The sequence below is a fragment of the Nerophis lumbriciformis genome, linkage group LG03, assembly GCF_033978685.3.
Source record: "Nerophis lumbriciformis linkage group LG03, RoL_Nlum_v2.1, whole genome shotgun sequence".
In the NCBI taxonomy this organism is placed as follows: domain Eukaryota; kingdom Metazoa; phylum Chordata; class Actinopteri; order Syngnathiformes; family Syngnathidae; genus Nerophis; species Nerophis lumbriciformis.
The window spans coordinates 64,345,001-64,372,068 of record NC_084550.2 but is presented as its reverse complement, the minus strand read 5'-3'; the positions used below and the strand labels follow the sequence as shown (position 1 = coordinate 64,372,068).

The following is a 27,068-nucleotide window of genomic DNA, read 5'->3' as shown; positions in this document are numbered from 1 at the left end:
ACAAAGAGGCAAATCTTTCCGATTTTATTCGGAACAAAGAGGCCGACCTTGCCGATATTTTTTGGAACAAAGAGGCAAATCTTTCCGATTTTATTTGGAACAAAGAGGCCGACCATGCCGGTTTTATTTGGAACAAAGAGGCCGACCTTGCCGATTTTATTTGGAACAAAGAGGCAAATCTTTCCGATTTTATTCGGAACAAAGAGGCCAACCATGCCGATTTTATTTGGAACAAAGAGGCAAATCTTTCTGATTTTATTCGGAACAAAGAGGCCGACCTTGCCGATTTTATTTGGAACAAAGAGGCAAATCTTTCCGATTTTATTCGGAACAAAGAGGCCGACCTTGCCGATATTTTTTGGAACAAAGAGGCAAATCTTTCCGATTTTATTTGGAACAAAGAGGCCGACCATGCCGGTTTTATTTGGAACAAAGAGGCCGACCTTGCCGATTTTATTTGGAACAAAGAGGCAAATCTTTCCGATTTTATTCGGAACAAAGAGGCCGACCTTGCCGATATTTTTTGGAACAAAGAGGCAAATCTTTCCGATTTTATTTGGAACAAAGAGGCCGACCTTGCCGATTTTATTTGGAACAAAGAGGCAAATCTTTCCGATTTTATTTGGAACAAAGAGGCCGACCATGCCGATTTTATTTGGAACAAAGAGGCAAATCTTTCCGATTTTATTTGGAACAAAGAGGCCGACCTTGCCGATTTTATTTGGAACAAAGAGGCAAATCTTTCCGATTTTATTTGGAACAAAGAGGCCGACCTTGCCGATTTTATTTGGAACAAAGAGGCAAATCTTTCCGATTTTATTTGGAACAAAGAGGCCGACCTTGCCGATTTTATTTGGAACAAAGAGGCAAATCTTTCCGATTTTATTTGGAACAAAGAGGCCGACCTTGCCGATTTTATTTGGAACAAAGAGGGCAACCTTACCGATATTTTTTGGAACAAAGAGGCCGACCTTGCCGATATTTTTTGGAATAAAGAGGCCGACCTTGCCGATTTTATTTGGAACAAAGAGACAAATCTTTCCGATTTTATTCGGAACAAAGAGGCCAACCTTGCCGATTTTATTTGGAACAAAGAGGCAAATCTTTCCGATTTTATTCGGAACAAAGAGGCCGACCTTGCCGATTTTATTTGGAACAAAGAGGCAAATCTTTCCGATTTTATTCGGAACAAAGAGGCCGACCTTGCCGATATTTTTTGGAACAAAGAGGCAAATCTTTCCGATTTTATTTGGAACAAAGAGGCCGACCATGCCGGTTTTATTTGGAACAAAGAGGCCGACCTTGCCGATTTTATTTGGAACAAAGAGGCAAATCTTTCCGATTTTATTTGGAACAAAGAGGACGACCTTGCCGATTTTATTTGGAACAAAGAGGGCAACCTTACCGATATTTTTTGGAACAAAGAGGCCGACCTTGCCGATATTTTTTGGAATAAAGAGGCCGACCTTGCCGATTTTATTTGGAACAAAGAGGCAAATCTTTCCGATTTTATTTGGAACAAAGAGGCCGACCGTGCCGATTTTATTTGGAACAAAGAGGCAAATCTTTCCGATTTTATTTGGAACAAAGAGGCCAACCTTGCCGATATTTTTTGGAACAAAGAGGCTGACCTTGCCGATTTTCTTTGGAACAAAGAGGCCGTCCTTGTCGATTTTATTTGGAACAAAGAGGGCTACCTTACCGATATTTTTTGGAACAAAGAGGCCAACCACGCCCCGCCCCGACCGACCACGCCCCCCCCGAAATCGGAGGTCTTAAGGTTGGCAAGTATGCCTTATAGTCCGGAAAACACGGTAACCTATAGATATTTTTGTGTTGAACCTTTCACGTTAACCAAAAGTGAGGGGATCCCAACTGGTTGCAATTAATATTGTATTGGTTTTGGAAATGAAAATGAAAGCATGCTAGTGGTCAGAGTGTCCGCCTCGAGAGTTCAAACCCCGGCCGAGTCATACCAAAGACTATAAAAATGGGAGCCGTTACCTCCCTGCTTGGCACTCAGCATCAAGGGTTGGAATTGGGGGTTAAATCACCAAAAATGATTCCCGGGCGTGGCCACCGCTGCTGCTCACTGCTCCTCTCACCTCCCAGGGGAGTGATCAAGGGTGATGGGTCAAATGCAGAGAATAATTTCGCCACACCGAGTGTGTGTGTGACAATCATTGGTACTTTAACTTTAACTTAATGCGAGGGCCCGCATGCTTTCTTTTTTCAGTGTGTGTCCCTAAGTGGGAAAAGTGTGGCCCCCCCTGCTGGAGATGGAGTGTGTCGTCAAGGAAAATCCTAACTTTTGCATTTAGGCAAATGAAAGTTGTTCTGAGTTAGTGACCTATTTTTAATTACTTCACATCAAATACTTTGAAGATTTTTTTTGGGGGGGGGAAATATTGCATCTTTTGTTTTTTTGCGATTAAAAGCATGATATTTGACAAAAAGGGTCTAAAACATGAAAAGGATTACAACCGAACGTCAATGGATGGATTTGAAGTTAATCCATAGATATTTTAGTGTTGAAAGTAATACAAAAAAATTATAATTTGACATGTTTTTAACCCCTTCATGAGGGGATCCCAACTGGTTGCAATTAATATTGTATTTATTTTGGAAATGAAAGTGAAAGTGTAGACGTTGCCCTCTAATGGGTTGCCACGAGAGCCCGCATCAGGGGTACAACACTGTTTTATTTTCATAGTATAGTGCAAGTGTTTTGCTTTCCAGCAAAATGTCTTTTCAGCTCCAACAACGTGTCTCGCCCCGGCTGCTGCTAATAAAGGCGACAGGCTTTGTAGTAAAAGAGTGCGGGTACTAGACTGGCCTGCCTGTAGTCCAGACCTGTCTCCCATTGAAAATGTGTGGCGCATTATGAAGCCTAAAATACCACAACTGGGCCACCTGTCGCTGTCTTTAAAGCCGGCCCCGGCACACCCCGTGCTACGGCAGGCCCGCAGGCCACGCCCCCCCCCTCCACAGAAAGCCCGCGGTAACAGGGAGGGCCCGCATGCTTTCATTTTTCAGCGTGTCATCAAGGAAAATCCTAACTTTTGCTTAAAGGGAAACGTGCAGGCCTCCCTGAATCCAGAGTCTGTGTCGGAGGTTTCTGTGAGCCAGCGGGCCGCCCACAGGACCCAAAGGTGCCCCCCCCCCCTCTTATCAGCACATTCCAACACAGTGACACTGGAAGGGCCACGCTGGATTGTGCTGTGCTGCACGCCTGCAGAGCGCACACTTCCTGGGAACCATGGTCCCCTGCAGTGGACGTTGGTCCACGTGCATAATAGAGATGTGTAACATGTACAGTCACAAATGCTGCATCTGAAGGGGTTTTCCATTAACACATTCAAATTCAAATTCCAAATCCACTTACACGCTCTCAACTCAAAACGCCGACGCATTACTGACAACTACAGTCGTTTCATGAAGGAATGTAATAATGACATACAGTACTTACTGGAGAGTGCACTTTTCCAGCGGCTTCTCCGTCAAACACACCATCAGCAGCTTCTAGATACAAGCCCCAAAACCAGTGAAGTTGTGTAAATGGTACATAAAAACAGAATACAATGATTTGCAAATCATTTTCAACTTATATTCAATTGAATAGACAGAAAGGTGGAATTCTTTCCCATTCTTGCTTGATGTACAGCTTAAGTTGTTCAACAGTCTGGGGGTATATACAGGTAAAAGCCAGTAAATTAGAATATTTTGAAAAACTTGATTTATTTCAGTAATTGCATTCAAAAGGTGTAACTTGTACATTATATTTATTCATTGCACACAGACTGATGCATTCAAATGTTTATTTCATTTAATTTTGATGATTTGAAGTGGCAACAAATGAAAATCCAAAATTCCGTGTGTCACAAAATTAAAATATTACTTAAGGCTAATACAAAAAAGGGATTTTTAGAAATGTTGGCCAACTGAAAAGTATGAAAATGAAAAATATGAGCATGTACAATACTCAATACTTGGTTGGAGCTCCTTTTGCCTCAATTACTGCGTTAATGCGGCGTGGCATGGAGTCGATGAGTTTCTGGCACTGCTCAGGTGTTATGAGAGCCCAGGTTGCTCTGATAGTGGCCTTCAACTCTTCTGCGTTTTTGGGTCTGGCATTCTGCATCTTCCTTTTCACAATACCCCACAGATTTTCTATGGGGCTAAGGTCAGGGGAGTTGGCGGGCCAATTTAGAACAGAAATACCATGGTCCGTAAACCAGGCACGGGTAGATTTTGCGCTGTGTGCAGGCGCCAAGTCCTGTTGGAACTTGAAATCTCCATCTCCATAGAGCAGGTCAGCAGCAGGAAGCATGAAGTGCTCTAAAACTTGCTGTTAGACGGCTGCGTTGACCCTGGATCTCAGGAAACAGAGTGGACCGACACCAGCAGATGACATGGCACCCCAAACCATCACCCAACCATGCAAAGTTTGCATTTCCTTTGGAAATCGAGGTCCCAGAGTCTGGAGGAAGACAGGAGAGGCACAGGATCCACGTTGCCTGAAGTCTAGTGTAAAGTTTCCACCATCAGTGATGGTTTGGGGTGCCATGTCATCTGCTGGTGTCGGTCCACTCTGTTTCCTGAGATCCAGGGTCAACGCAGCCGTCTACCAGCAAGTTTTAGAGCACTTCATGCTTCCTGCTGCTGACCTGCTCTATGGAGATGGAGATTTCAAGTTCCAACAGGACTTGGTGCCTGCACACAGCGCAAAATCTACCCGTGCCTGGTTTACGGACCATGGTATTTCTGTTCTAAATTGGCCCGCCAACTCCCCTGACCTTAGCCCCATAGAAGATCTGTGGGGTATTGTGAAAAGGAAGATGCAGAATGCCAGACCCAAAAACGCAGAAGAGTTAAAGGCCACTATCAGAGCAACCTGGGCTCTCATAACACCTGAGCAGTGCCAGAAACTCATCGACTCCACGCCACGCCGCATTAATGCAGTAATTGAGGCAAAAGGAGCTCCAACCAAGTATTGAGTATTGTACATGCTCATATTTTTCATTTTCATACTTTTCAGTTGGCCAACATTTCTAAAAATCCCTTTTTTGTATTAGCCTTAAGTAATATTCTAATTTTGTGACACACGGAATTTTGGATTTTCATTTGTTGCCACTTCAAATCATCAAAATTAAATGAAATAAACATTTGAATGCATCAGTCTGTGTGCAATGAATAAATATAATGTACAAGTTACACCTTTTGAATGCAATTACTGAAATAAATCAAGTTTTTCAAAATATTCTAATTTACTGGCTTTTACCTATATATATATATATATATATATATATATGTATATATATATATATATATATATATATATATATATACAGTATATACAATATATATACACACATATATATATATATACAGTATATATAATATATATATACACATATATATATATTATATACAGTATATATAATATATATATATATGTAAATACATATATATATATATATACACATATATACGCATATATATATATACACAAATATATACATACATACTATATACAGTGTATATATATACATATACACATACATACTATATACAGTGTATATATATACACATTTATATACATACATACTGTATATACTGTATATATACATATGTATACACACACACATATATATATTTATATATATATACGTATCTATACACATGATCAATTTTAAGGTTCGTCTTATGGATTATAAATGTTTTTATGGTTTTGGGCCTTCTCATCTTTCAGATTGGCTTTTACCCTACGAACCTTCCGGGGCCCTGAGATCCTGCGGAACTCGTTTCCTAATTATTCCAAAAGTCAGGACACAAAGTCACAAGATGGCATCTTTCCATCGTTATGGCCCCCCCGTCTATGGAACATCTTGCCGGAGGACCTCAGGGCTGCAGAGAACGTTTGTGTTTTTCAGAGCAGGATTAAGACCCACCTTTTTAATTTGGCTTTTACCTAATATTAATTAATTTTATTTAAGTCATTTTTACCTTACTTTTTATCTTATTAGTTATGCAAGATTTTATATAGTTATATTTATTATATATTTACTGCATATTAATTACATTTTTATCTTTTTTATTTATTATTATTTTTCTTTTTTTTTATCTTCATATGTATTACTTGTATTTTATCTTTTATCTCCACTCATAGTTCTTACTATTTTACAAGTTTTATTAATTTTACTTTCCAACGTTCCTCAGAGGGAGCCATCTTTACCAAGGCTGTGGGGGTGCTTTGTGTCAGCGTCCTGTTGGCTATGGTCTGATGACCTCCTGGTGCAGATGGCTCCTGTGATAGTGTTTACTCACCTGGCTCCTCTGTACTCACACATGCATTCATTTGTTCATATAGTTGTATATGTGTGTACATGTGTGTGTGTGTGTGTGTGTTTGGTATCTGTGACCGTGCGTGTGTATGTGATAATGGGGATCTGGGTCATCGGCGTATTGTTTTTAACTTTGTAAAGCGTTGCATTTATTTTATGTATGAAAAGCACTTTATAAATAAAGTTTGATTGATAGCTATTAAAAAAACAACTCTAATTTTCTGGCTTTTTTGGAGGTAAAAGTGACTTCACGGTACTCGACTGAAATAACCCAGAATGCATTGCAGGTCAACTTCCTGCTTGGTAGAGTAGTGGAGAAAAGAAAGAGCCCACAAAGAGTGCACTAGAAGCATCAGTGGTCTGACACAAGACAACTTGTCGGTTTTATTTGGAACAAAGAGGCCGACCTTGACAAATTTAATTTGGAATAAAGAGGCTGACCTTACCGATTTTATTTGGAACAAAGAGGCTGACCTTACCGATATTTTTTGGAACAAAGAGGCCGACCTAGCCGATATTTTTTGGAACAAAGAGCCGACCTTGCCGATTTTATTTGGAACAAAGAGGCAAATCTTTCCGAATTGATTTGGAACAAAGAGGCTGACCTTGCCGATTTTATTTGGAACAAAGAGGCAAATCTTTCCGATTTTATTTGGAACAAAGAGGCCAACCTTGCCGATTTTATTTGGAACAAAGGGGCCGACCTTGCCGATATTTTTTGGAACAAAGAGGCCGACCATGCCGATTTTATTTGGAACAAAGAGGCAAATCTTTCCGATTTTATGTGGAACAAAGTGGCCGACCTTGCCGATTTTATTTGGAACAAAGAGGCCGACCTTGCCGATTTTATTTGGAACAAAGAGGCCGACCGTGCCGATTTTATTTGGAACAAAGAGGCAAATCTTTCCGATTTTATTTGGAACAAAGAGGCCAACCTTGCCGATTTTATTTGGAACAAAGGGGCCGACCTTGCCGATATTTTTTGGAACAAAGAGGCCGACCATGCCGATTTTATTTGGAACAAAGAGGCAAATCTTTCCGATTTTATGTGGAACAAAGTGGCCGACCTTGCCGATTTTATTTGGAACAAAGAGGCCGACCTTGCCGATTTTATTTGGAACAAAGAGGCCGACCTTGCCGATTTTATTTGGAACAAAGAGGCTGACCTTGCCGATTTTATTTGGAACAAAGAGGCAAATCTTTCCGATTTTATTTGGATCAAAGAGGCCGACATTTTTTGGAACAAAGAGGCCGACCATGCCGATTTTATTTGGAACAAAGAGGCAAATCTTTCCGATTTTATGTGGAACAAAGTGGCCGACCTTGCCGATTTTATTTGGAACAAAGAGGCCGACCTTGCCGATTTTATTTGGAACAAAGAGGCCGACCTTGCCGATTTTATTTGGAACAAAGAGTCTGATTTTGCCGATATTTTTTTAAACAAAGAGGCCGACCTTGCCGATATTTTTTGAAACAAAGAGGCCGACCTTGCCGATGTTATTTGGAACAAAGAGACAAATCTTTCCGATTTTATTTGGAACAAAGAGGCCGACCTTGCCGATTTTATTTGGAACAAAGAGGCCGACCTTACCGATATTTTTTGGAACTAAGAGGCCGACCTTGCTGATATTTTTTGGAACAAAGAGGCAAATCTTTCCGATTTTATTTGGAACAAAGAGGCCGACCTAGCCGATTTTATTTCAAACAAAGAGCCCGACCTTGCCGATTTTATTAGGAACAAAGAGGCAAATCTTTCCGATTTTATTTGGAACAAAGAGGCCGACCTTGCTGATTTTATTTAAAACAAAGAGGTCGACCTTACTGATATTTTATGGACTAAAGAGGCCGACCTTGCCGATTTTATTTGGAACAAAGAGGCAAATCTTTCCGATTTTATTTGGAACAAAGAGGCCGACCTTACCGATATTTTTTGGAACAAAGAGGTCGCCCTTGCCGATATTTTTTGGAACAAAGAGGCCGACCTTGCCGATTTTATTTGGAACAAAGAGGCAGATCTTTCCGATTTTATTTGGAACAAATACAATCCTATATAAAGTGCACTTGAAGCATAAGTGGTCTGACACAAGACAACTTGCCGATTTTATTTGGCACAAAGAGGCCGACCTATGTATGAAAAGCACGTTATAAATACAATTTGATTGATTTATTTATAGCTATAAAAAAAGGGAAGTAATTTTCAGGCTTTTTTGGAGGTTAAAAGTGACTTCACAGTACTCGACTGAAATAACCCAGAATGCATTGCAGGTCAACTTCTTGCTTGGTAGAGTAATGGAGAAAAGAAAGAGCCCACAAAGAGTGTACTAGAAGCATCAGTGGTCTGACACAAGACAACTTGCCGGTTTTAATTGGAACAAAGTGGCCGACCTTGCCGATTTTATTTGGAACAAAAAGGCTGACTTTGCCGATTTTATTTGAGACAAAGAAGCTGACCTTGCCGATTTTATTTGGAACAAAGAGGCCGACTTTGCCAATTTTATTTGGAACAAAGACCGATTTTATTTGCAACAGTTTTAAAATCTCTTGCCGATTTTATTTGGAACAAAGAGGCCGACTTTGCCAATTTAACTTGGCAAGGTTTAATTTGTTCCGATTTTATTTGGAACAAAGATTTTACTTGAGACAAAGAGGCCGACCGTGCCGATTTTATTTGGAACAAAGAGGCTGACCTTGCCGATTTTATTTGCAACAGTTTTTAAAATCTCTTGCCGATTTTATTTGCAACAAAGAGGCCGGCTTTGCCGATTTTATTTGGAACAAAGAAGCCGTCCTGGCTGATTTTATTTGGAACAAAAAAGCTGACCGTGCCGATTTTATTTGCAACAGTTTTTAAAATCTTTTGCCGATTTTATTTGCAACAAAGAGGCCGGCTTTGCCGGTTTTATTTGGAACAAAGAGGCCGTCCTGGCTGATTTTATTTGGAACAAAAAAGCCGACCTTGCCAATTTTCTTTGGAACAAAGAGGCAAATCTTTCCGATTTTATTTGGAACAAAGAGGCCGACCTTGCCAATTTTCTTTGGAACAAAGAGGCCGACCTTGCCAATTTTATTTGGAACAAAGAGGCAAATCTTTCCAATTTTATTTGGAACAAAGAGGCCGACCTTGCCAATTTTATTTGGAACAAAGAGGCAAATCTTTCCGATTTTATTTGGAACAAAGAGGCCGACCATGTCGATTTTATTTGGAACAAAGAGGCAAATCTTTCCGATTTTATTTGGAACAAAGAGGCCGACCTTACTGATATTTTTTGGAACAAAGAGGCCGACCTTGCCGATATTTTTTGGAACAAGGAGGCCGACCTTGCCAATTTTATTTGGAACAAAGAGGCAAATCTTTCCGATTTTATTCGGAACAAAGAGGCCGACCGTGCCGATTTTATTTGGAACAAAGAGGCCGACCTTGCTGATATTTTTTGGAACAAAGAGGCCGACCTTGCCGATTTTATTTGGAACAAAGAGGGCAACCTTACCGATATTTTTTAGGACAAAGAGGCCGACCTTGCCGATTTTATTTGGAACAAAGAGGCAAATCTTTCCGATTTTATTTGGAACAAAGAGGCCGACCTTGCCGATTTTATTTGGAACAAAGAGGCCGACCTTGCCGATTTTATTTGGAACAAAGAGGCCGACCTTGCCGATTTTATTTGGAACAAAGAGGCCGACCTTACCGATATTTTTTGGAACAAAGAGGCCGACCTTGCCGATATTTTTTGGAACAAAGAGGCCGACCTTGCCGATTTTATTTGGAACAAAGAGGCAAATCTTTCCGATTTTATTTGGAACAAAGAGGCCGACCTTGCCGATATTTTTTGGAACAAAGAGGCCGACCTTGCCGATTTTCTTTGGAACAAAGAGGCAAATCTTTCCGATTTTATTTGGAACAAATACAATCCTATATAAAGTGCACTTGAAGCATAAGTGGTCTGACACAAGACAACTTGCCGATTTTATTTGGCACAAAGAGGCCGACCTATGTATGAAAAGCACGTTATAAATAAAGTTTGATTGATTTATTTATAGCTATAAAAAAAAGAAGTAATTTTCAGGCTTTTTTGGAGGTAAAAGTGACTTCACTGTACTCAGCTGAAAGGTCCACTCCCTGCTTTATAGAGTAGTGGAGAAAAGAAAGAGCCCACAAAGAGTGCACTAGAAGCATCAGTGGACAACTTTATTGAGATGTTAGTACAATCTTGGACGTCATCCTCATCTTCATACAAAGGTTGCTCACTCCAGAATAAAGCGAGGACTTTCATGGTACAAGGCAGACAAACGCTGACACCGCAGTGCTTAGCTCAACTTTTCTTTACAGGCTCGCGGGAATTATTGCAAATAAGGAGAAGGCTGTTAAGAGTCAAAGATTCGACAAAAGTACAATCGTTGCTGATTCGAAGGTAACCTGTGAGGGGGGCGGGGCAACGCTGCAGCACCAGGAAACACCGTTTAAGAGGTTTTGCGACACACAGATGGCACGACATGGTTCCGGACCAGGAACAGTTCTCCCAGGAGGTGTTCTTCATAACACAAGGCAGGCGTAGGACGATGTCCACCGAACAGGACAGTTCAGCTCCCTACAAGTTTTGCTTGGCAGAAAGGTACGGTACCTAAAGGGGCGGAGCTACACACCGCCGCCTGATGATTGCTTCAATGGAATGTATGGAACCTCCTGACTTAATGGCGAGCTGAACTGTACGGAAAGGAGGGAACATGAAAGGCTCTTAAAGGTCGGCCTGAAAAGTCCGGATGGGTTTTTGTCGACCCTGAACGCTCACGCGATGTAAGGCGGAGAATCTGACAGATGGACGACAATTTTGTTTACAAAGTTGTCCTAAAGATGAGAAGCAAAGACGACAAACGGAATGTAGATTGTCGTGAGACCCTGAAGGAAGCGATCGGATGAAATAGTGCAGAACGTGTGTTGACCTCCAGAAGAGAACTGGGACCGAACACCTCCAGGGAACGCTAACGCGCTCGTTGCTCTTCACACAAAGACGATTTGGAGAGAACCGCGGTGATTGGCGAACAGAAAAAGGCAAGCGGCGCGGCGGCGACGACGGTCCGCCCCTGGCTCCTCCCCCCACAAACACGACACGGCGACACGGACACGCAAGAAGAACCCCGGGAAAGGCCGAGCGGAGGAGCACTACAGTATGGCGCAGGGCTTTTTGTCCTTGAAGGGGTTCTCGGAGGCAGGGATGCCCATGAGCAGGGGGTCGTTCCTGGCCTGCTCGTTGCAGTAATGCATGAGGTCTGCAGAGGCCTTGGACACCTGCGGGAGGACACACACACACACACACACACACACACACACGTCAGTGCACCTACACACACGCCATGTGGGCCCGTTTCTGGAATAGTGATGTGATCGCCATGAGTAGCATTGTACTAGTATAGTATCGCAGTATACTCGCTGCCACTTGTCATGTTTCGTATACTCGCGGCCACATGTCCATGTTTAGTACACTCACTGCCACTTGTCATGTTTAGTACACTCGCTGTCACTTGTCATGTTTAGTATACTCGCGGCCACATGTCCATGTTTAGTATACTCGCTGCCACTTGTCATTTGTAGTACACTCGCTGCCACCTGTCATGTTTAGTACACTCGCTGCCACTTGTCATGTTTAGTATACTCGCTGCAGCTTGTCATGTTTAGTATACTCGCTACCGCTTGTCTTGTTTACTATACTTGCTGCCACTTGTCATGTTTAGTATACGCACTTCCACTTGTCATGTTTAGTATACTCGCTGCCACATACTTATTTAGTATACTCGCTGCCACTTACTTGTTTAGTATACTCACTGCCACATGTCATGTTGAGTATACTCACTGCCGATTGTCTTGTTTACTATACTCATTGTCACTTGTCATGTTTAGTACACTCACTGTCACTTGTCATATTTAGTACACTCACTGTCACTTGTCATGTTTAGTATACTCGCTGTCACTTGTCATGTTTAGTATACTCGTTGCCACTTATCATGTTTAGTATACTCGCTGCCACTTGTCTTGTTTACTATACTCGCTGCCACTTATCATGTTTAGTATACTCGCTGCCACTTGTCATGTTTAGTATACTCGCTGCCACATACTTATTTAGTACACTTGCTGCCACTTACTTGTTTAGTATACTCGCTGCCACATGTCATTTTGAGTATACTCACTGCCGATTGTCATGTTTAGTATACTCGCTGCCACTTATCATGTTTAGTACACTCACTGTCACTTGTCCATGTTTATTATACTCACTGCCACTTGTCATTTTTAGTACACTCGCTGCCACTTGTCATGTTTAGTATACTTGTGGCCACTTGTCTTGTTTACTATACTCGCTGCCACTTGTCATGTTTAGTACACTCGCTGCCACTTGTCTTGTTTACTATACTCGCTGCCACTTATCATGTTTAGTATACTCGCTGCCACTTGTCATGTTTAGTATACTCGCTGCCACATACTTATTTAGTATACTTGCTGCCACTTACTTGTTTAGTATACTCGCTGCCACATGTCATGTTGAGTATACTCACTGCCGATTGTCATGTTTAGTATACTCGCTGCCACTTATCATGTTTAGTACACTCACTGTCATTTGTCATGTTTAGTATACTCGCGGCCACTTGTCATGTTTAGTATACTCGCTGCCACTTGTCCATGTTTATTATACTCACTGCCACTTGTCATTTTTAGTACACTCGCTGCCACTTGTCATGTTTAGTATACTTGTGGCCACTTGTCTTGTTTACTATACTCGCTGCCACTTGTCATGTTTAGTACACTCACTGTCACTTGTCATGTTTAGTATACTCGCTGTCACTTGTCAAGTTTAGTATACTCGCTGCCACATGTCATGTTGAGTATACTTGTGGCCACTTGTCTTGTTTACTATACTCACTGTAACTTGTCATGTTTAGTACACTCACTGTCACTTGTAATGTTTAGTATACTCGCTGCCACTTACTTATTTAGTATACTCGCTGCCACTTACTTGTTTAGTATACTCGCTGCCACATGTCATGTTGAGTATACTCACTGCCGATTGTCTTGTTTACTATACTCATTGTCACTTGTCATGTTTATTACACTCACTGTCACTTGTCATATTTAGTACACTCACTGTCACTTGTCATGTTTAGTATACTCGCTGTCACTTGTCATGTTTAGTATACTCGCTGCCACTTGTCATGTTTAGTATACTCGCTGCCACTTGTCATGTTTAATATACTCGCTGCCACTTGTCATGTTTAGTATACTCGCTGCCACGTACTTATTTAGTATACTCGCTGCCACTTACTTGTTTAGTATACTCGCTGCCACATGTCATGTTGAGTAGACTCACTGCCGATTGTCTTGTTTACTATACTCACTGTCACTTGTCATGTTTAATACAATCACTGTCACTTGTTATGTTAAGTACACTCACTGTCACTTGTCATGTTTAGTATACTCGCTGTCACTTGTCATGTTTAGTATACTCGCTGTCACTTGTCATGTTTGGTATACTCGCTGCCACTTGTCTTGTTTACTATACTCGCTGCTACTTGTCTTGTTTAGTATACTCGCTGCCACTTGTCTTGTTTACTATACTCGCTGCCATTTGTCATGTTTAGTACACTCACTGTCACTTGTCCATGTTTATTATACTCACTGCCACTTGTCATTTTTAGTACACTCGCTGCCACTTGTCATGTTTAGTATACTTGTGGCCACTTGTCTTGTTTACTATACTCGCTGCCACTTGTCATGTTTAGTACACTCGCTGCCACTTGTCTTGTTTACTATACTCGCTGCCACTTATCATGTTTAGTATACTCGCTGCCACTTGTCATGTTTAGTATACTCGCTGCCACATACTTATTTAGTATACTTGCTGCCACTTACTTGTTTAGTATACTCGCTGCCACATGTCATGTTGAGTATACTCACTGCCGATTGTCATGTTTAGTATACTCGCTGCCACTTATCATGTTTAGTACACTCACTGTCACTTGTCATGTTTAGTATACTCGCGGCCACTTGTCATGTTTAGTATACTCGCTGCCACTTGTCCATGTTTATTATACTCACTGCCACTTGTCATTTTTAGTACACTCGCTGCCACTTGTCATGTTTAGTATACTTGTGGCCACTTGTCTTGTTTACTATACTCGCTGCCACTTGTCATGTTTAGTACACTCACTGTCACTTGTCATGTTTAGTATACTCGCTGTCACTTGTCAAGTTTAGTATACTCGCTGCCACATGTCATGTTGAGTATACTTGTGGCCACTTGTCTTGTTTACTATACTCACTGTCACTTGTCATGTTTAGTACACTCACTGTAACTTGTCATGTTTAGTACACTCACTGTCACTTGTAATGTTTAGTATACTCGCTGCCACTTACTTATTTAGTATACTCGCTGCCACTTACTTGTTTAGTATACTCGCTGCCACATGTCATGTTGAGTATACTCACTGCCGATTGTCTTGTTTACTATACTCATTGTCACTTGTCATGTTTATTACACTCACTGTCACTTGTCATATTTAGTACACTCACTGTCACTTGTCATGTTTAGTATACTCGCTGTCACTTGTCATGTTTAGTATACTCGCTGCCACTTGTCATGTTTAGTATACTCGCTGCCACTTGTCATGTTTAATATACTCGCTGCCACTTGTCATGTTTAGTATACTCGCTGCCACGTACTTATTTAGTATACTCGCTGCCACTTACTTGTTTAGTATACTCGCTGCCACATGTCATGTTGAGTAGACTCACTGCCGATTGTCTTGTTTACTATACTCACTGTCACTTGTCATGTTTAATACAATCACTGTCACTTGTTATGTTAAGTACACTCACTGTCACTTGTCATGTTTAGTATACTCGCTGTCACTTGTCATGTTTAGTATACTCGCTGTCACTTGTCATGTTTGGTATACTCGCTGCCACTTGTCTTGTTTACTATACTCGCTGCTACTTGTCTTGTTTAGTATACTCGCTGCCACTTGTCTTGTTTACTATACTCGCTGCCATTTGTCATGTTAGTATACTCGCTGCCACATGTCATGTTTAGTATACTCGCTGTCACTTGTCATGTTTGGTATACTCGCTGCCACTTGTCTTGTTTACTATACTCGCTGCTACTTGTCTTGTTTAGTATACTCGCTGCCACTTGTCTTGTTTACTATACTCGCTGCCATTTGTCATGTTTAGTATACTCGCTGCCACATGTCATGTTTAGTATACTCGCTGTTACTTGTCATGTTTGGTATACTCGCTGCCACTTGTCTTGTTTACTATACTCGCTACCACTTGTCATGTTTAGTATACTCGCTGCCACTTGTCTTGTTTACTATACTCGCTACCACTTGTCATGTTTAGTATACTCGCGGCCACTTGTCATGTTTAGTACACTCACTGTCACTTGTCATATTTAGTATACTCGCTGCCACTTGTCATGTTTAGTATACTCGCGGCCACATGTCCATGTTTAGTACACTCACTGCCACTTGTCATGTTTAGTACGCTCGCTGCCACTTGTCATGTTTAGTATACTCGCTGTTACTTGTCATGTTTGGTATACTCGCTGCCACTTGTCTTGTTTACTATACTCGCTACCACTTGTCATGTTTAGTATACTCGCTGCCACTTGTCTTGTTTACTATACTCGCTACCACTTGTCATGTTTAGTATACTCGCGGCCACTTGTCATGTTTAGTACACTCACTGTCACTTGTCATATTTAGTATACTCGCTGCCACTTGTCATGTTTAGTATACTCGCGGCCACATGTCCATGTTTAGTACACTCACTGCCACTTGTCATGTTTAGTACACTCGCTGCCACTTGTCATGTTTAGTACACTCGCTGCCACTTGTCATGTTTAGTATACTAAACATGACAAGTACAGTTAACATACGTATGATGGTTTGTTGTTGGCTCATCTCACTCACTAGCAACGGGTATGCATGAGGTTTGCATGAGGTTAGCATTAGGTTAGCATGAGGTTAGCATTAGGTTAGCATGAGGTTAGCATGAGGTTAGCATTAGGTTAACATGAGGTTAGCATTAGGTTAGCATGAGGTTAGCATGAGGTGTACCTTTATCCTCTCGATGCTGGCCTCGAGCCGCAGCTGCTGCACCGTCCGCCTGCCTTGGGCGATGTTGTTGGAACTGTGAGCCTTCGCAGACATCCTGGACAATCACGGCTGAAAGAAAGGACACACTTTGGTCAGCGCAGCACCGACACAGAGCGAGATGGTGAAGCGGGAGCAACGGTGTTTGCTTAAAGGTGCACTGACGCACGTGGAGTGGAAATGACACGCTGCGGATAACAAACACAGGCAGAAAGTAGCGCAGCGCGGACTAAACATGCTGAGTACACACACACACACACACACACACACACACACACACACACACACACACACACACACACACACACACACACACACACACACACACTAACATGGCGAGGGGAAACTGCTTCAACTGTCCTGTCAATGATTTCTATTGTCATTGGCAAAGGTCAGATGTCAATGATGTTGCAGTTCAGGGTTTCTTAAACCTAGGGCCGGGGCCCATTTCTGGGCCCGCCAAAAAAAGATATCTGTTATTCAGCTGCGGTTCCTGTGGTCCGTATGTTGTAATACACTTTTCCATCACTTGTGGCAGTAATGACAATATCAAACAAGCCGAAGAAGTCTGGAGATGTCATGTCATACTCGCGGCCACTTGTCATGTTTAGTACACTCACTGTCACTTGTCATATTTAGTATACTCGCTGCCACTTGCCATGTTTAGTACACTCGCTGCCACTTGTCGTGTTTGGTATACTCGCTGGCGCTTGTCATGTTTGGTATACTCGCTGCCACATGTCATGTTTAGTATACTCGCTGCCACTTGCCATGTTTAGTACACTCGCTGCCACTTATCATGTTTGGTATACTCGCTGGCGCTTGTCATGTTTGGTATACTCGCTGCCACTTGTCATGTTTAGTATACTCGCTGCCACTTGTCATGTGTAGTACACTCGCCGTCAATTGTCATGTTTAGTATACTCTCTGCCACTTGTCATGTTTAGTATACTCGCTGCCGCTTGTCTTGTTTAGTATACTCGCTGCCGCTTGTCTTGTTTAGTGTACTCGCTGCCGCTTGTCTTGTTTAGTATATTCGCTGGCACTTGTCATGTTTAGTATACTCGCTGCCACTTGCCATGTTTAGTACACTCGCTGCCACTTGTCGTGTTTGGTATACTCGCTGGCGCTTGTCATGTTTGGTATACTCGCTGCCACTTGTCATGTTTAGTATACTCGCTGCCACTTGTCATGTGTAGTACACTCGCCGTCAATTGTCATGTTTAGTATACTCGCTGCCACTTGTCATGTTTAGTATACTCGCGGCCACTTGTCCATGTTTAGTACATTCACTGTCACTTGTCTTGTTTACTATACTCGCTACCACTTGTCATGTTTAGTATACTCACTGTCACTTGTCATGTTTAGTATACTCGCTGCCACATGTCATGTTTAGTATACTCGCTGCCGCTTGTCATTTTTAGTATACTCGCTGCCACTTGTCATGTTTAGTATACTCTCTGCCACTTGTCATGTTTAGTATACTCGCTGCCGCTTGTCTTGTTTAGTATACTCGCTGCCGCTTGTCTTGTTTACTATACTCGCTACCACTTGTCATGTTTAGTATACTCACTGTCACTTGTCATGTTTAGTATACTCGCTGCCACATGTCATGTTTAGTATACTCGCTGCCGCTTGTCATTTTTAGTATACTCGCTGCCACTTGTCATGTTTAGTATACTCTCTGCCACTTGTCATGTTTAGTATACTCGCTGCCGCTTGTCTTGTTTAGTATACTCGCTGCCGCTTGTCTTGTTTAGTATATTCGCTGCTACTTGTCATGTTTAGTATACTCGCTGGCACTTGTCATGTTTAGTATACTCGCTGCCACTTGCCATGTTTAGTACACTCGCTGCCACTTGTCATGTTTGGTATACTCGCTGGCGCTTGTCATGTTTGGTATACTCGCTGCCACTTGTCATGTTTAGTATACTCGCTGCCACTTGTCATGTGTAGTACACTCGCCGTCAATTGTCATGTTTAGTATACTCGCTGCCACTTGTCATGTTTAGTATACTCGCGGCCACTTGTCCATGTTTAGTACATTCACTGTCACTTGTCTTGTTTACTATACTCGCTACCACTTGTCATGTTTAGTATACTCACTGTCACTTGTCATGTTTAGTATACTCGCTGCCACATGTCATGTTTAGTATACTCGCTGCCGCTTGTCATTTTTAGTATACTCGCTGCCACTTGTCATGTTTAGTATACTCTCTGCCACTTGTCATGTTTAGTATACTCGCTGCCGCTTGTCTTGTTTAGTATACTCGCTGCCGCTTGTCTTGTTTAGTATACTCGCTGCCGCTTGTCTTGTTTAGTATATTCGCTGCTACTTGTCATGTTTAGTATACTCGCTGGCACTTGTCATGTTTAGTATACTCGCTGCCACTTGCCATGTTTAGTACACTCGCTGCCACTTGTCATGTTTGGTATACTCGCTGGCGCTTGTCATGTTTGGTATACTCGCTGCCACTTGTCATGTTTAGTATACTCGCTGCCACTTGTCATGTGTAGTACACTCGCCGTCAATTGTCATGTTTAGTATACTCGCTGCCACTTGTCATGTTTAGTATACTCGCGGCCACTTGTCCATGTTTAGTACATTCACTGTCACTTGTCTTGTTTAGTATACTCACTGTCACTTGTCTTGTTTACTATACTCGCTACCACTTGTCATGTTTAGTATACTCACTGTCACTTGTCATGTTTAGTATACTCGCTGCCACATGTCATCTTTAGTATACTCGCTTCCGCTTGTCATTTTTAGTATACTCGCTGCCACTTGTCATGTTTAGTATACTCTCTGCCACTTGTCATGTTTAGTATACTCGCTGCCGCTTGTCTTGTTTAGTATACTCGCTGCCGCTTGTCTTGTTTAGTATACTCGCTGCCGCTTGTCTTGTTTAGTATATTCGCTGCTACTTGTCATGTTTAGTATACTCGCTGGCACTTGTCATGTTTAGTATACTCGCTGCCACTTGCCATGTTTAGTACACTCGCTGCCACTTGTCATGTTTGGTATACTCGCTGGCGCTTGTCATGTTTGGTATACTCGCTGCCACTTGTCATGTTTAGTATACTCGCTGCCACTTGTCATGTGTAGTACACTCGCCGTCAATTGTCATGTTTAGTATACTCGCTGCCACTTGTCATGTTTAGTATACTCGCGGCCACTTGTCCATGTTTAGTACATTCACTGTCACTTGTCTTGTTTAGTATACTCACTGTCACTTGTCTTGTTTACTATACTCGCTACCACTTGTCATGTTTAGTATACTCACTGTCACTTGTCATGTTTAGTATACTCGCTGCCACATGTCATGTTTAGTATACTCGCTGCCGCTTGTCATTTTTAGTATACTCGCTGCCACTTGTCATGTTTAGTATACTCTCTGCCACTTGTCATGTTTAGTATACTCGCTGCCGCTTGTCTTGTTTAGTATACTCGCTGCCGCTTGTCTTGTTTAGTATACTCGCTGCCGCTTGTCTTGTTTAGTATATTCGCTGCTACTTGTCATGTTTAGTATACTCGCTGGCACTTGTCATGTTTAGTATACTCGCTGCCACTTGCCATGTTTAGTACACTCGCTGCCACTTGTCATGTTTGGTATACTCGCTGGCGCTTGTCATGTTTGGTATACTTGCTGCCACTTGTCATGTTTAGTATACTCGCTGCCACTTGTCATGTGTAGTACACTCGCCGTCAATTGTCATGTTTAGTATACTCGCTGCCACTTGTCATGTTTAGTATACTCGCGGCCACTTGTCCATGTTTAGTACATTCACTGTCACTTGTCTTGTTTAGTATACTCACTGTCACTTGTCTTGTTTACTATACTCGCTACCACTTGTCATGTTTAGTATACTCACTGTCACTTGTCATTTTTAGTATACTCGCTGCCACTTGTCATGTTTAGTATACTCGCTGCCACTTGTCATGTTTAGTATACTCTCTGCCACTTGTCATGTTTAGTATACTCGCTGCCGCGTGTCTTGTTTAGTATACTCGCTGCCGCTTGTCTTGTTTAGTATACTCGCTGCCGCTTGTCTTGTTTAGTATATTCGCTGCTACTTGTCATGTTTAGTATACTCGCTGGCACTTGTCATGTTTAGTATACTCGCTGCCACTTGTCATGTTTAGTATACTCGCTGCCGCTTGTCATGTTTAGCATGCTCGCTGCCACATGTCATGTTGAGTATACTCGCTGCCGATTGTCTTGTTTACTATACTCACAGTCACTTGTCATGTATAGTATACTTGCTGCCACTTGTCATGTTTAGTACACTCGCTGCCTCTTGTCTTGTTTACTATACTCGCTGCCACTTGTCATGCTTAGTATACTCACTGCCACTTGTCTTATTTACTATACTCGCTGTCACTTGTCTTGTTTGGTATACTCGCCGCCGCTTGTCATGTTTAGTATACTCGCTGGCACTTGTCATGTTTAGTATACTCGCTGGCACTTGTCATGTATAGTATACTTGCTGCCACTTGTCATGTTTAGTACACTCGCTGTCACTTGTCATGTTTAGTATACTCGCTGCCACTTGTCATGTTTAGTATACTCGCTGCCACTTGTCATGTGTAGTACACTCGCTGTCAATTGTCATGTTTAGTATACTCGCTGCCACTTGTCATGTTTAGTATACTCGCTGCCGATTGTCTTGTTTACTATACTCACAGTCACTTGTCATGTATAGTATACTTGCTGCCACTTGTCATGCTTAGTATACTCACTGCCACTTGTCTTATTTACTATACTCGCTGTCACTTGTCTTGTTTGGAATACTCGCTGCCGTTTGTCATGTCTAGTATACTCGCTGCCGCATGTCATGTTTAGTATACTCGCTGCCGCATGTCATGTCTAGTATACTCGCTGGCACTTGTCATGTTTAGTATACTCGCTGGCCCTTGTCATGTTTAGTATACTCGCTGGCACTTGTCATGTTTAGTATACTCGCTGCCGCTTGTCATGTTTAGTATACTCGCTGCCTTACAATGCACAATATTCAAGCCTTGTTGCTTTAAGATGGAATCAGATGAACCAAATGACCCATTAGGAAGGAGGTGGTGAGCGTGGTGTGCAACAAGTGAAGACGGTAAATCCCCCAGCTGGTGGTGCAAAGGAACAACGGTGTCGTGGGAATGAACGTCAGACGTGCATCTTTCATACTTCCTCTTGCTTCATTGTTCCCAGAAGTGATGATGTCACTTCTTGCTCAGCAACACACACACACACACACACACACACACACACACACACACACACACACACACACACACACACACACACACACACACACACACACACACACACTAGCAGAACACTTCATTAGCACAGCCTAATAAGATCCTGTACGTCCATACATAAATAGTAAAATACTACACAGTATTTACATGTGTGGTATTGTAGCATTTTAGTATAGCTTTTAAATTCATGTATTCACAGTATAAATGACAGGTTTTAAGCAGGTGTCTTATAAATTGTATATTAAGCGTGATTTTTTAAATATAGGCTTTGTATCTATAGGTATTTTATGAACTGGAGGCCTCTTTGAACATGCACTTTACAGCACATGCATGTTAGCCTTCAATAGTCTCCTTTATAAGCCGCCACTTGTTTCCTACGCTTTGAACCCTGCAGTTAATCTATGGATTTTTTTCCCGTGACGGCCATATTGCAAATAGTTTTCATTAAACACATGCGACGACTGGTGTGTTATTGTTTGTGCTGCGGCGCCATCTTTTGGTTGATTTCGCTCACTGCAGGGTGAATGCCTACAGGTGTTTCATGCTGTTTAAAGCTTTGGGCCGGAAGTAGAAGTGCAGTTCTATTTTTCTTTTATCGTCCATAACGTTTCTACTGGTAAGAATTCTCCCTCCATCACTCTGTGCAACGTTTGTAAGTTTTACAATATAACTAAAACAATTCTTACTGACTAAACGGTCCCGTGTGTGATGTCCGTAGGAGTGTTTTCATGCATATTTGTACGTGCTATTGTAATGTAATCAAGCTAGCGTCGTTTTCATGTTACATTGACCGTGACACTGAAAGGGTGTGTCGTCGTTTGCTCTTTGGCGCCATCTTTTGGACAAGTTCGCTGACTGCAGGTGCTGCAGGTTGAAAACGTGCTTCCAGTTTCGTTCCTTGAACCGGAAGTATGACAGTCGATAGCGTTTCTGCTCGAAAATATTCTTCATTCGTCCCTCCAAACAACGTTTCTAAGTTTTACAATATAACTAAAACAAGTCTTACTTACGTGATGTGTGTAGGGGTGTTTTCATGCGTATTTGTACGTGCTCTTGTAATGAATCAAGCTAGCGTCGTTAGCATCAGCTAACATGCTAACAGGTTTACGAGTGTCTGTGTTAGCAATGTTAACTCACAATGGCATTATTTTTGTATTGTTTCACTTTCATAAATTCACCAAAACGTCACCGTGGAGTTATTGAATCTGTTTAGCTGATTAGAGAGCTAACTGACCATGACCGGCGTTTTGTTTGATCAGCCGTTTTACTGCCGTGTTACAGACACAGCTTACAAACATTTAAGGTATATAAATAAAATATTTATGTTTAAATAACTAGAGATGTCCGATAATGGCTTTTTTTTGCCAATATCCGATATTGTCCAACTCTTAATTACCGATTCCGATATCAACCGATACCGATATATACAGTCGTGGAATTAACACATTATTATGCCAAATTTTGTTGTGATGCGCCCGCTGGATGCATTAAACAATGTAACAAGGTTTTTCAAAATAAATCAACTCAAGTTATGGAAAACAAAAATGCCAACATGGCACTGCCATATTTATTATTGAAGTCACAAAGTGCGTTTTTTTTATTTTTTTTTAACATGCCTCAAAACAGCAGCTTGGAATTTGGGACATGAATTTGGGCAGGCGGTGTATATTGTAGCGTCCCGGAAGAGTTAGTGCGGCAAGGGTTTCTGGGTATTTGTTCTGTTGTGTTTATGTTGTGTTACGGTGCGGATGTTCTCCCGAAATTCTTGTTTGGTGTGGGTTCACAGTGTGGCGCGCATTTGTGACAGTGTTAAAGTTGTTTATACGGCCACCCACAGTGTGACCTGTATGGCTGTTGACCAAGTATGCTTGCATTCACTTGTGTGTGTGAAAAGCCGTAGATATTATGTGATTGTGCCTTTAAGGTTTATTGGCGCTCACACATAACGGCGTTTTAAAAAGTCATAAATTTTACTTTTTGAAACCGATACCGATAATTTCCGATATTACATTTTAAAGCATTTATCGGCCGATAATATCGGCAGTCCGATGTTATCTGACATCTCTATAAATAACTCATTTCACAACATATATATCTGCGACTTATATATGGAAAAATATTTTTTACCTTTACAATTTAGTAGGTGCGGCTTAAATATTGGTGCGCTTTATAGCCCGGAAAATGCGTTAGGTATTAGGGGGTCATTTTCTTTGTGAATAATGTATCGTGCATACTGTCCATAAACTAACATCTTTAACAAACAAAGAGTTCAATAAAACTCCTCTACCATCGTTATCATTTGATAAATGCAGATCTTTCCTGGCAAGTGTACACGCCCAAATAAGGCTTAACTGTGTTGGCAAAATAACTTGACAGGTCCTTCATTGCAACAATACCCAAAAATGTGACACGGCAGGGTTTTTCCTCTTCACAGAAACCGAAGTTCAAGATTCCATTGCCGTGCGATGAAGTGGCGGATGAGTGGGTGAGAAGCTGCAGCAGGTTGAACTTGTGATTCCGCCTGCTGCAGATCATTTACAGACATGACGGGAACAAGCCCGGGCATATTCCATACGGCGCACGTGAGCGCCTCGTGCTTCCCTGACTTCCTTTGACTCGAAGCAAGGAGGCAGGCAGTGTTTCCTTGGCCACGTTTTGCAACACGCCGCTTCTTCTTGAGACACATCCTGCTTACGGCAAGACCGCTCTCGACACTTTCTTGAGAAACGAGGAGGCGGGAAGACTAGTGACGGTGAAAGAGAAGAGACACGCTGTTCCATCGCTATGTTGTTGGCGAACTTTGAGAGTACATGAGAGCTGCAGTGCAGTGACCGCACAAAACAGTTCACTTAGGCTCAGGAATGCAACCTGGAAAGGCGGGCCCCCGGGTCTCCTTCTAAGAACTTCTGTCACTCCTTTTGTGCCCTTTTCGAGTCCATCCCAGCTGACTTTGGGGTGTGAGGTGGGGGACACCTCCAGACATGTACAGTCTGCAGAGGCACTGCAGGGAGGGGCCAGCCTGATTTTTTTTAGGTTCATTTTTTAAATTTAATATCCATCCATCCATCCATTTTTTTAAATACAAACCCCAAAACCAGGGAAGTTGTCACAATGTGTAAATGGTAAATAAAAACAAAATACAATGATTTGCAAATCCTTTTCAACTTATATTCAATTGAATAGACTGCAAAGACAAGATACTTAACGTTCGAACTGGAAAACTATGTTTCAAAAAAGCTGGCACAAGTGGCAAAAAAGACAGAGAGTTGAGGAACGCTCATCAAACACTTGTTGGGAACATCCCGCCGGTGAACAGGCTAATTGGGAACAGGTGGGTGCCATGATTGGGTATAAAAGCAGCTTCCATGAAACAAGGATGGGGCGAGGGTCACCACAGTTGTCCAACAGTTTAAGAACAACATTTCTCAACCAGCTATTGCAAGGAATTTAGGGATTTCACCATCTACGGTCCGTAATATCATCAAAAGGTTCAGAGAATCTGAAGAAATCACTGCACGTAAGCGATGATATTACGGACCTTCCATCCTTCAGGCGGTACAGCATCAAAAAGCGACATCAGTGTGTAAAGGATATCACCACACGGGCTCAGGAACACTTCAGAAAACCACTGTCAGTAACTACAGTTCGTCGCTACATAAGTAAGTGCAAGTTAAAACTCTAGTATGCAAAAGGAAAGCCATTTATCAACAACACCCAGAAACGCCGCCGGCTTCGCTGGGCCCGAGCTCATCTAATATGGACTGATGCAAAGTGGAAAAGTGTTCTGTGGTGTGACGAGTCCACATTTCAAATTGTTTTTGGAAACTGTGGACCAAAGAAGAGAAGAACCATCCGGATTGCTATAGGCGCAAAGTTCAAAAGTCAGCATCTGTGATGGGTATGGGGGTGTATTAGTGCCCAAGACATGGGTAACTTACACATCTGCAAAGGCACCATTAATGCTGAAAGGTACATACAGGTTTTGGAGCAACATATGTTGCCATCCAAGCAACGTTACCATGGACGCCCCTGCTTATTTCAGCAAGACAATGCCAAGCCACGTGTTACAACAGCGTGGCTTCATAGTAAAAGAGTGCGGGTACTAGACTGGCCTGTCTGTAGTCCAGACCTGTCTCCCATTGAAAATGTGTGGCACATTATGAAGTGTAAAATACCACGGTGACCCCGGACTGTTGAACAACTTAAGCTGTACATCAAGCAAGAATGGGAAAGAATTCCACCTGAGAAGCTTCAAAAATGTGTCTTCTCAGTTCCCAAATGTTTACTGAGTGTTAAAAGGAAAGGCCATGTAACACAGTGGTAAAAATGCCCCTGTGACAACTTTTTTGCAATGTGTTGCTGCCATTAAATTCTATAATAATAAAGTTTTTGGCAGTGTGAACATTAAATATCTTGTCTTTGCAGTCTATTCAATGAAAAGGATTTGCAAATCATTTTTATTTACCATTTAAACAACGTGCCAACTTCACTGGTTTTGGGTTTTGTATAACAACTTTAAAATGTGCAACAACCGGAAATAATTGAAAAAAGCCCTGACATTGCATATTCCTGGACTGGAGTCAAGCCACACGAGCGTCACATATTTCAGCGTGACCATTCTTGTCCTACAGGATGCAGACCCCCCCCCCCCCCCCCTCCTGCCAGCCTCTGATGCTGATGACTCCAAAGTTGTTCCCCCATAACAAGGGTGAGGAGAAAATGCAGGAAATTCTCTGTTTGGGGACTGATTAAAGACTTGTAAAAAAACCCAAAAGATTAGAATGGCATTTGCTGGAAGTGTGCACAGCGAAGGGAACAGTCATCACTTTGAAGGTCACAGAGGCGGCGAAGGTCAACAGGGCACTGAAAGTCTCTCAGGATGAGCGAAGGAATCTGTCACTTGTGATCTTCTACAAAGATCATCGTCTGTCTGCAGCTTTGGCGTGCACAAGTGGTCTCGATGTGAAGATCTTTTGACAATGCCACCTATTTGTAACCTTAGACTGGGGGCGGGGTTTAGACTGCATGCTGGGAATACACAAAGACATGCTGGACAAAAGCGCAAACGCTTGCAGCAACGGTTGAAGAAGGTGTAATACACATGCCGGGCCACTAGGGCCATGTTCACGCTGCAGAATCTGATGCCCAGTTGGGACTTTGGGGACTAATTTAAGTAGTGGTTATGACTTGTGTGTGCACAGAAGTGACGGAGTAAACACGACTAGTTGGGTAGTCCTCAGTCCTGGCACATTTCTGGCAACTTCATAGACTTTTGTGCAAGCGGAGGGAGAATGCAGACGTATTGGCTTTTGCACTTTTTCCACACCGACCGT

At 42.1% G+C, this 27,068-nt stretch overlaps 1 protein-coding gene across 3 annotated transcripts in view; it reads right to left on the bottom strand.

Annotated features, from left to right (window-relative positions):
- Positions 1 to 10,504: 10,504 nt before the first annotated feature.
- Positions 10,505 to 27,068, bottom strand: part of gng12a (guanine nucleotide binding protein (G protein), gamma 12a) — a 163,623-nt gene continuing 147,059 nt past the window's right edge. For 2 of the 3 annotated variants that reach the window (XM_061941282.2, XM_061941290.2), the window contains 2 exons: positions 16,446 to 16,553; positions 10,505 to 11,628 (listed from right to left, as the gene is read on the bottom strand). In XM_061941282.2, the coding sequence (XP_061797266.1) occupies positions 11,503 to 11,628; positions 16,446 to 16,538 (219 nt within the window). In that variant the 5' untranslated portion in view covers positions 16,539 to 16,553 and the 3' untranslated portion in view covers positions 10,505 to 11,502. Of the gene's footprint in view, positions 11,629 to 16,445; positions 16,554 to 24,131; positions 24,279 to 27,068 lie in introns of those variants that run through there. The other variant, XM_061941298.2, reaches the window with a different exon arrangement.